The following is a 10,722-nucleotide window of genomic DNA, read 5'->3' as shown; positions in this document are numbered from 1 at the left end:
AAACATTTGGTAACCCCTCTCAGCATCATAATAATTCACTCTGTTTTCACCAAAAAAGATGACAGTGGTATGTCTTTTATTTTCTAGGAATATCTGAGTACTGCTGTGTTTTCCAGAAAAAGATTTTTAGTGAAGCAGTATTTACTTGTATGAAATTTAATGTAAAAACCTGCTGTGCAAAGAATTGGGTACACAACAAAATTAGCTTGTTAAGTCTTGAACTTTAAATACAGATGTGTCCAATCATAAGAAAAGGTATTTAACCTTTGGATGCACAACCTACCAATACCTACACTCTTCCACGAGTGGGGTCAAAAATGACCCCAAATAGAAACAATGCATTTAGCTATAAACTCGGTTGTTATTCTTCAAAATCTTTAAAACGAAGAGTTGTAATATTTTCATATTCCAGGTATTCCTCATAAAACATGTTTGTGACATTTTTATTTATTTTTTCATTAATTTTAAGAAATTGCAGTTTTTGTATCACTTTTGTATGCTTGCTCTGCATATACTGCAGAAGCTGGGTCTTCCCTCTGAAAGGCACAAGTTGTTCATCCACTGTAACACAATCACTGAGGATGAAATTCTGCCTGCAGTTAACCAGGAACACGCCCCATATGTAGCAGAAAGCTGCCATGTGGTTTGTTTTCAGTCGGTAGGCTCTGGTCCTCTTGTCATCAATGTGCAAGAGAGGGCAAATATCTTTAAATCTTTGAATTGACATAGTGGCCTTGTAAATGGGTTATGCAGAGGACTCCCAAAAAACACACCGACTGGTACATCCCAGTTCTTCTCACTTCCTGCAAGAATGGTCAATCAAATGAACGCCAGGATGTTTGATTACATCTTTCCACTCTTTTCCCCTGTCTGTGGCTACTCTTTGTGCCTCTATGTTTGTGCATGTCAGCACCTCTTCTATTAAATTATCAGACATGAACATCTTCCATGCATTTACTGGGGAGAAAGTACTAAACCCAGGTGCAAGCCCTGGCCGACTAATTCAGAATATTGTGGCTAGAGCAGTAAGAGGGGCTCATTCTGTTAGACTCAATATCCATTTCCTCCTCAGAAGACTCATCAGAGGACTCCTCTGTATCTGACTGGCCTTGTTCAGTGTGGGGGGGGGGGCAATAGTCTGGGTCCTCTATATCTTAGATGTCAGATTCTGAGTCAGTGCTGATGGGCTCTTCATCCCATCCGTCCTGGATCATTTGTAGGTCAAGGTCCACAGGGATCCTAGCTGGCCTCATAGCAGCCATGTTACTTTAAATATTTAAAAATAAATAAATCAGAAAGAACAAGGTTTGAAATGCACAGGAAATTATAACCAGGGCTGTACATAAATGGTCCTGAGGTGCGCATTTGCTGTCAAAATAAAAGATAGATTCATTTAGGAAGAAAGAGCTTTGGACTGATGAAATAATAGAGTGTTTTGGTCATAACAAAAAGCACTTTACATGGCAGAGGAAACGCCACATTCCAAGAAAAACACCTGCTACCCACTGTCAAATTTGGTGAAGACTTCAACATGTTGTGGGCTGTGGGGCTAGTTCATAGACTGGGGCCCTTGTTGAAGTCCAGGGACGGATGAAGACCCTGGACATCAGAGAGAATAACAGAGAAATCCTCAGCAATCCGATGACCCCCTCTGAGCAAGCACGTGACAACAGTGGGAAGGAAGAACTCCCTTTTAACAGGAAGCAACCTCTGGCAGAACCAGGCTCAGGGAGGTGCAGCCATCTGCTGAGACTGATTGTGGGGGTGAGGGGAGGGGGACAGAGACAAAATACACACTGTAGAAGAGAGCAAAAAAATAAAAAAAGGATAATAACAATGCACAGTAGTGAGGTGGGATGTGGATGGGGCAGCTTCCGCAATGGAAGTGAAGGAAAGTGGTATTTGGTCTGCAGTATTTTCAAAGGTTACAGAGATAAAGCAAAAAGCTACCGGAAGAGATCCAGAAGAGGGCGCTGTTGGTGCTACGCTCCCTCGGTTTCCCTCAGCGGGGCCCAGAAACAACACAGGCTTTGGTGTTTGTGGTTTGGTCTCTCAGCGTGACTGTCATTGTTCTCCCCTCCAGTCTACAAAGCATGGATGAAGGAGCACGGAGGCGCCATCGTCAGCATCATCGCCAACAGGTGGAACGGCTTCCCAGACGCGGCGTAAGAACAGTTTCCCTCATTATTCACACACAAATCTGCAAAGTCACACAGTTTAAAAAAAAATAAATAAATTTGCCTGCTGCGTGGTGTGTCTCCTCCTCCCCGACAGCCACACAGGACCCCCTGATGATCCTCTAATCGCCTGAGCCAAGGTGTGAAACTGGGCGTGGGTCCCAATCAGCCAGAGTTTCGGGTGTGTTCATTGTGAAACATGGCCCCACCTTATCATGCGAATTCCTGAGGTCAGATGGCCCAGGATGTGAGTGGGCGTTAAGGCGTCTGGGAAGGGATCTCAAAACTGGATTATAGATGGCAGAGAGTTGGTGTCGTAAACCCCCGCCTCTGTTCAAAGATGGTCGCTCACAGTGGACATAGATGGCTTCTTTCACTCCTCTTTCAAACCATCTGTCCTCTCTGTCCTCTATGTGAACACTGGCATCCTCGAAAGAGTGTCCTTTATCCTTAAGATGCAGATGGACTGCTGAGTCTTGTCCTGTGGAGGTGGCTCTTCTGTGTTGTGCCATGTGCTTGTGAAGTGGCTGTTTGGTCTCTCCAATGTAGAGGTCTGGGTATTCCTCGCTGCACTGTACAGCATACACCACATTGTTAAGTTTGTGTTTTGGAGTTTTGTCTTTCGGGTGAACCAGTTTTTGTCTGAGCGTGTTGCTGGGTCTGAAATGCACTGGGATGTCATGCTTGGAGAAAACTCTCCTGAGTTTCTCTGATACACCGGCTACATAGGGGATGACAATGTTGACAATGAACACACCCGAAATTCTGGCTGATTGGGACCCACACCCATTTTCACACCTTGGCTCAGGCGATTAGAGGATCATCAGGGGGTCCTTTTGTCCCTCTGTGGGGGGATACTCCCACTAGGTTTATATCTGGGACTCTCCACCATTTGACCTTAGAACTGAAGAAGCTTCTCGGATGAGAGGTGAAACGTCTTCAAGTAACTTAAAGAAGTCCAGACGCTTTTCTTTGCAAGCTCCTTTGACTACGATGACCTGGATGACTGAGAACCTTCACAGACATAGCTCTCTAACACAACTGCACTGTAGTCTTCACAGTAGATTTAGTACGAGGAGCTAAATTCTCGTGTTTGTCTCCAGACCACAGTGCATGGCCTGAAGCTCCAGAGGGGGAGAACCTGGATGCTCTGAATGAACTGGTCGACCCAAAAAGCAAACTCTGATTCACTCATGGGACGCGCGAGAGCACAAAATCCCCACGCCAAAAAGCATTGTGGACTCTGAGCCACAAACACTGTTAAGCACACCGTACTGGCCTGGTTAGAAAGTCTGTATTTGTAGTGTGTGACTGATTATTGAGAATCTGCACATAATTGTATGTAATTAATAGCACTACAAGTGTCCAGAGGTAAAGATTTGTAACATTCCAGCTGCTGAAATGTACATATTGTTTTTCTTTCCAATGCTCTTGTCAGTAAGTCTTTGAACAAAATTTAATAAAACTGTAAAACAGAATAATATCACTTGTATTTTTTATTTGTTTTATTTAACCTCTTCGCCTCTGTTTTGAACTCATTATCTCATAAAAGAGTCTTTAAAAGATGTCTAACTATATATTAAACAGATGGGAAATACTTAATATCATATTTAGCACTTCTTTTGTTACAGCAGTTGACAGGAATATGAAATGACATTAGTACAAATAATGATAATATGTGGAAAGGGATTCTCTGCCTGGCAGATATGTTGTATTATAGAAGGTTACAGCATGTGGTATCAAAGGTTTCCTGCATCTGTTCTTGGTGAATTGTGTAAATTGCACGTGAGAAACCAAAGAATGTGATCCCCATTATTATAAATGGGAGTAAGCTCTCGACAGCCTGTAGATGATTACAAACTGTTCTCGCAGTTTTGACCTGTGTGCGTTTTAGTTTCGCTCTTACAGCAGGCGACAGGGAAGGGGCGTTTGAAAATAAATGTTAGAGCAAATGCAAACAGAAAAACGCCTCTTGCTGACGTAATGTTTGCCTCCTTGTATGTGTGAAGTTGAGGTTTGATTGACATATTATCCACTAATTGCTCTGTGATTTTAACCAGGCAGGTAATGCAGTGATAATGTTAATTAACTATTTAAAGGTAGTTAATCGCTGTTAACTTTGTCCGAGGAAGTGAAAATCGTCAATGTCAGCATTTTTGTGTTTGTTACAATTACAACATCACAGTAATTCCAGTAAAAAAACTGTCCCTATTCACGCTTCCACTTTCGTCTCACTTTACGGAAGCACAGCTTCATACACTTTGCGGTCAGCATTACTAAAACATGGACCACAGTAGTCAACAGTGCTATTACATCCAGGCTGAAGTACTGGAACCAGTAGAGTTCACGGAGAGCCGATTTGAGTTGCTTTGCTCCTTTATGCCGCATCACAAATTCTGACTCCCTCGGCCTTCCTCAGCAGTACCACGCAACAAGGATGGGGGCTTCCAGTGTTTTCCGACCGGGCTTGTTCAACCATAAAGTTGCAATAGTGACGGGTGGAGGCACCGGGATCGGTAAAGCTATCTCTGCGGAGCTGCTGGAGCTGGGTGAGTGAGTTCTAATAGTTGTTGTAGCGCAAAGAGTCTGAAGTGAGGAGCAGCTGAGTGACAGCAAGTGAACTTCGACACAGATACAAACAAGTCTGTAAGAGTCGCACCAGTCCCTCGGTCAAGTGCGCGCAGGGACACTGTGAAAGTGTGGCTGTGAGTGTTCGCTAACAGCTGGAAACACCAAACATCTGGTGGCTTTCAGTGTTGTTTCACAGTAAATTGACTCGAAGCTTTATTTCGGAAAGTGCTGTAATTGTTTTTCGTGGCTCACTTGTTGGTCTTCAGGCTGCAGTGTGGTGATCTCCAGCAGAAAGGCAGACAGGCTGGAGGCAGCAGCTCGGGAGATGAGACAGAAAATCCCTCCCTCCAGTCCTGCAAGTGTCACTGCTGTGCCCTGTAACATCCGCAGCGAGGAGGAGGTGAGCAGCTCTGCATCTGCTGCTCGTTTCAGTGCATAAGTGGCTGATTTTCTTTTTGTCTTTCTGTCATTTGAAGGTGAAGGCTCTTGTGTCATCAGTACTGAAGCGATATGACCGTATAGACTTTCTGGTGAACAACGGAGGAGGTCAGTTCAGAAGCCCTGCAGAAGACATGTCCTCTAAGGGCTGGAAGGCTGTGGTAGACACCAACCTGACAGGAACCTTCCACTGCTGCAAGGAGGGTGAGCCGGGCACAGATAACACAGGCTTTGGTGTTTGTGGTTTGGTCTCTCAGCGTGACCGTTGTTGTTCTCCCCTCCAGTCTACACAGCATGGATGAAGGAGCACGGAGGCGCCATCGTCAGCATCATCGCCAACATGTGGAACGGCTTCCCAGATGCGGCGTAAGAACAGTTTCCCTCATTATTCACACACAAATCTGCAAAGTCACACAGTTTAAAAAAAATTAATTTGCCTGCTGCGTGGTGTGTCTCCTCCTCCTCGACAGCCACACAGGAGCAGCGAGGGCAGCGGTGGATAACTTAACTAAGAGCCTCGCCATCGAGTGGGCAGCCTCGGGGGTCCGAATCAACGCTGTTGCACCTGTGCGTACAGCTCAGCACATAATCAGTTTTGTTTCAGTTTTTCAAGATGTGCATGATTTTCATCTCTCTGTTTGGCTGCAGGGTAAAATCTTTTCCAAAACAGCGATGGAGAACTATAAAGGTAATAGACCAGATCTTTTCAAGATGTCCGTTCCATTCACTCCTTCGAAGAGGCTGGGAGTGCCCGAAGAGGTTTGTTAGAGAAAAAAGTCTCCTTAAAATGTGTTACAGACAGAATGACTTTAACATATAAGTCGGAGTAATTCTAATTCTGAAAAACGAAAAAAGAACCCAGACCCCAAAGGTCTCACAGTGCTCCATAAACAGCATTAGGATATAAAGAAGTTGTGAAGCCATACAATAGAAGGAGAAAGGTTAAATCACAGCTGTAATCACCAATTTTTGAATTGCCGTCTTTGCCCAGGTCTCATCTGCAGTGTGTTTCCTGCTCTCTTCTGCTGCTTCCTACATTTCTGGAGCCACGTTGAAGGTCGATGCGGGACAAAGTTTGTATACATCCATGTGGGAGATACCGAGTACGTATAGCTCTCTAACACAACTGCACAGTAGTCTTCCCAGTATATATTAGATTTAGTATGAGGAGCTAAATTCTTGTGTTTGTCTCCAGACCACAGTGCATGGCCTGAAGCTCCAGAGGGGGAGAACCTGGATGCTCTGAATGAACTGGTCGACCCAAAAAGGAAACTCTGATTCACTCATGGGACGCGCGAGAGCACAAAATCCCCACACCAAAAGGCATCGTGGACTCTGAGCCACAAGCATTATCAAGCACTGTATTTGTAGTGTGTGACTGATTATTAAGAGTCTGCACATTACTTTATGTAATTAATAGCACTACAAGTGTCCAGAGGTAAAGATTTGTAACATTCCAGCTGCTGAAATGTACATATTGTTTTTCTTTCCAATGCTCTTGTCAGCAAGTCTATGAGCAAAATTTATTAAAACTGTAAAACAGAATAATATCATTTGTGGGTGTTTTTATTTATTTAACCTCTCCGTGTCTGTTTTGAACTCATTATCTCATAAAAGACTCTAAAAGATCCCTGATTACATTAAACAGATGGGAAATACTTTATATCATATTTAGCACTTCTTTTGTTACAGCAGTTGACAGAAATATGAAATTACATTAGTACTAACCAGTGTTGGTAAAGTTACTTGAAAAAAGTAATCAGTAACTAATTACTGTTTAGTTACTGATGTGATTCTTGGACTGGCAGATATTTTGTATCATAGAGGGTTACAGCATGTGGTATCAAAGGTTTCCTGCATCTGTTCTTGGGGAATTGTGTTAAATGTACTTGAGAAACCAAAGAATGTGATCACCACTATTATAAATGGGAGTAAGCTCTCGACAGCCTGTAGATGATTACAAACTGTTCTCGTAGTTTTGGCCTGTGTGCATTTTAGTTTCACTCTTACAGCAGGCGACAAAAAAGCAATATTTTCACCAGGGAAGGGGCGTTTGAAAATAACTTTTAGAACAAATGCAAACAGAAAAACGCCTCTTGCTAACGTATTGCTTGCCTCCTCATATGTGTGAAGTTGAGGTTTAATTTACATATTATCCACTAATTGGGGGATAATATGTGGTAATTATTTAAAGGTAGTTAATCGCTGTTAACTTTGTTCGAGGAAGTGAAAATAGCATTTTTGTGTTGTTTATAATTACAACATATATTACAGTAACCCCAGTAAAAAACACACACACACACAAACTGTACTTATTCCTGCTTCCTCCTCCGTCTTAGTGATCCTTCCAGTTGTGTCCTTCATCTTCTCTATCCATTGACGAGTCTTGTGGTCCGTTTCCAATATGAACTCCCATCCAAGAAGATAATACTTAAAGGAATAGCATGACTATTTCATCAAGGTAAACTGCAGCAAAATCAGATATGTCAGACAGTACCTGATCCATCAGTGTATGGAACGTTGCTGGGGCACCATGCAGTCCAAAAGGCACGACTGTAAACTGGAACAAGTCCTGCGGGGTCCAGAAAGCAATCAGCTCTTTTGAGTGCCCAGTCAATGGTACCTGCCAATAACCCTTGCAGAGGTCTATTATTGTTAGATATCTTGCCTTCCCAAGGTGCTCAACTATGTCATCAATGCAGGGAGTTGGATGTGAATCAGATTTTGGAAGGCCACCCCTTTGTTGGAGCTTGACCTGATTAAAGCACTTAAGATCAACAATATAGATGGGAAATTTACATACAAAAAAAAGAGGACCTGGTATGGATCTGCGAGAACCCTAATAAAAGTGAAATAATGGGCAGTCATTCACTTCCTCTTATGGAGGATTTGTCCACAAAACTGGCTGGTGCTACACACTATAGCCAGAATGTTTAACCTGAGCTTATCATCAACTGCATCTTCACCCTGACAGTCGCAGTGACTTGCTTCAGCACCTTCTGCCTTCGAGAAGATGATGCACACAGCTCTGAAACATCTACCAGGAGTGCAGAACTACTTGGATGACATTATAGTGTACGGGCATTCCAAGGAAGAACACGATGAACATCTACAGGCTGTTCTCCAGCGTCTAACCAATGTTGGTCTGCAGATCAATTCCAGTAAAAGTTCATTTGGGCAGAAACATATTCTGTTCCTGGGACATGTCATTTCAAAGGAGGGCTTGTGCCCTCACCCAGACCAGCTGACTGGCATCTCTGAAGCTTCTGCACCAAAGGTGCAGGCTTAACTTCATGGTTCAGCAAATTTCTACCAAACTATGCAACAGTAGTAGAGCCACTGCAACAGCTACTTTGAACAAATAACGTAGCTAAACTAAAATGGACCGATGCAGCAAATGAAAGCTTAAATAAGCTGAAAGAAATGCTCCTGAAAAGCCCAGCACTTGCAATCTACAACCCAAAGCTGCCAACGTGATGGAGCGCATCATTGCTTTTGGTTCCCGCACCCTGTCTCCAGCTGAGAGGAAATATTCAACAATAGAACAAGAGGCCCTCGCCTGAGTATGGGCAGTTAAAAGATGAAAGACGTAGATATGGGGACACCGATTTACCCTAAGAACAGATCATCAAGCTCTCACCACTCTGCTAAGTACTAAAGAGATGAACAGAGCTGGCAGGAGGATTGCACATTGGTCAACTAGACTGATGTTTTTCCAGTACAACATGGAGTATCATCCTGGAAGCCAGAATATCATGGCAAACAGCCTGTCACGTGTTCCCTTGCACACCACTGACATAGCTGAAGGTGCTGAACAGGATTTCATCACAGAGCTAGCTGAAATCTCTCCTCTCTTAACATCACTTCCACTTTTTGATTTTAAAGCAGAATGTGAGGATTGCCCCAAACTAACAAAACTGAGACTGACCATTCTTTCGAAAGTGAAAAAGTCCCTTCTAGATGAAGTCAAACCTTACTTCCTCTTGCGAAATGAACTGGCAGCAGAGTCACGAAGTCAAGAGCCTAGAAGAACATGAAAGCATAGTTCGCACTAAACGACGCCTTAGAGAACTGCGCTGTTGGCCACACATAGATGAAACTGTCCACACAATTCTGCACGTCCTGCCAGGCTTGTTATAAAACAGCTACTGTTTCACCTGCTCCTTGCAACTCATCAAGTTTCCAGAAGGTCCATTTAAACTTGTTGTGGTCGACATTGTTGGTCCATTTGAACATGGGACCTATGACTGCAGGTTTGTTACTGACTATTTTAGTAAGTGGCCTGAAGTTGCATTCACCCCAAATGCCACAACTGCAACTGCTTGTATTCCTTACTTCTGTTTTTGCCTGTGAAGGAAACCCCTGCACCATTACCACCATTAATGGTCCACAGTTCACATCCACTGCCTTTACTTATTTTCTGACTGAACGTTGCATTAATCACATGAAGACAAGTGTGTACCATCCTCAACAGGGTACTGAAAGACTCTATTCAGACAGCACAAGCTACTCAGCGACCCTGAAAAACTGTAGTTGCGGAACTACATTACAGCTATTGGGCTACCTCCCATGCTACAACTGGTGGGTCCCCTTTCCAGCTCGTCAGAGGGAGGCCAATGTGGACTAAATTAGACATTTTACCTCTGTCGACAAATGGACGGTATAACTCCATCAGAGCTAAGGTGGTACAGATGCAGGACAAAAGTGTGTTGTGCGCAAACAAAAAGAGAAGTGCTAAACCTTATAAAAGTCACTGTTGGTGCTTCAGTTAGAGCAGTGGCGGTCCTAGCCTGTTTGGCGCCCGGGGAGAACACTCCCTCCGGTGCCCCCTCTCCGGCGCCCCCCCCCACACACACATAAAACATATTAAGGATTATACATTAACATAAAACTGTTGTCGGAACCATACTGAATTTCGCCAGAGAAACACGCACACACATATGAAGAGAGAGAGAGTATGCATAGTATGCAAACGGCTACCAAACAGCCATCATAATTCATCATACAATGAGAACAGGACAAATCAGCAATTGACAATGACTAATTAATATTAAAATCTACAACATGATGTATTGTTTGGAGTTTAGTCTGTTACTGTTACTATTTTTACCATTTCTTTTTGGAGCAACTGTAATCCACATTATTTCCTTAGGGATTAATAAAGTATTCTGATTCTGATTGTTTCAGGATGACCTGCCATTATCCAATCACACATCTGCTTACCTGCATCTTTTGCTCGTTTCTCCTCCTCTTCTTTTCTATTTTTTCTAAACTGAGCACCTGATGGCTTTGACCTTTTCTTGTCCATCTTACATTTGTTTTCATTTTGCACTGCAGTATTGTAGCCAGATGGGCTACTCGCCTTCCGTTGTTTTTCTTCTCTCATTCTCTCTCTCTCTCGCTCGCTCTACCACCCTCACTCTCTTTCCACTGCACTCGCTCCTTGTATCAGGTGATCGGGTTAATTGGGAACCCACCTGCACATTGATTGCAGGGTGGCGCTAGCCTGTATAAAGCTAAGCCGATGTCTTATTGG

General features: G+C 43.4%; 1 protein-coding gene across 2 annotated transcripts; it reads left to right on the top strand.

The window, feature by feature from the left end:
- The first annotated feature begins 2,832 nt into the window (after positions 1 to 2,832).
- On the top strand, positions 2,833 to 6,734 carry LOC147308911 (peroxisomal trans-2-enoyl-CoA reductase-like). 2 transcript variants are annotated; one of them, XM_086270595.1, is made up of 8 exons: positions 2,833 to 4,726; positions 5,015 to 5,148; positions 5,225 to 5,390; positions 5,471 to 5,552; positions 5,657 to 5,753; positions 5,835 to 5,945; positions 6,178 to 6,289; positions 6,382 to 6,734. In XM_086270595.1, exons 1-8 carry the CDS (start codon positions 4,615 to 4,617, stop codon positions 6,462 to 6,464), a joined length of 897 nt encoding a protein of 298 aa, XP_086126721.1. In that variant the 5' UTR covers positions 2,833 to 4,614; the 3' UTR covers positions 6,465 to 6,734. The 2 variants fall into 2 exon arrangements, with proteins under 2 accessions (XP_086126721.1, XP_086126722.1); XM_086270596.1 differs by having other exon boundaries at positions 2,833 to 4,882.
- Positions 6,735 to 10,722: the final 3,988 nt, after the last annotated feature.

Source organism: Aulonocara sp. 'chitande type north' Nkhata Bay, linkage group LG18, assembly GCF_057382095.1.
Source record: "Aulonocara sp. 'chitande type north' Nkhata Bay isolate Kocher_YH1m ecotype deep benthic linkage group LG18, A_spYH_male_GT1.1, whole genome shotgun sequence".
NCBI classification, from domain to species: domain Eukaryota; kingdom Metazoa; phylum Chordata; class Actinopteri; order Cichliformes; family Cichlidae; genus Aulonocara; species Aulonocara sp. 'chitande type north' Nkhata Bay.
Note: the sequence above shows the minus strand (reverse complement) of the source record. Positions and strands in the feature narration are given on the sequence as shown.

Bases quoted from the DNA above. Each gene is read 5' to 3' on its own strand.
- LOC147308911 (XM_086270595.1), top strand. From the start codon at position 4,615: ATGGGGGCTTCCAGTGTTTTCCGACCGGGCTTGTTCAACCATAAAGTT. The intron at 4,727-5,014 runs GTGAGTGAGTTC...GTTGGTCTTCAG, and splicing joins TGCGGAGCTGCTGGAGCTGG to GCTGCAGTGTGGTGATCTCC. The intron at 6,290-6,381 runs GTACGTATAGCT...GTTTGTCTCCAG, and splicing joins ATCCATGTGGGAGATACCGA to ACCACAGTGCATGGCCTGAA.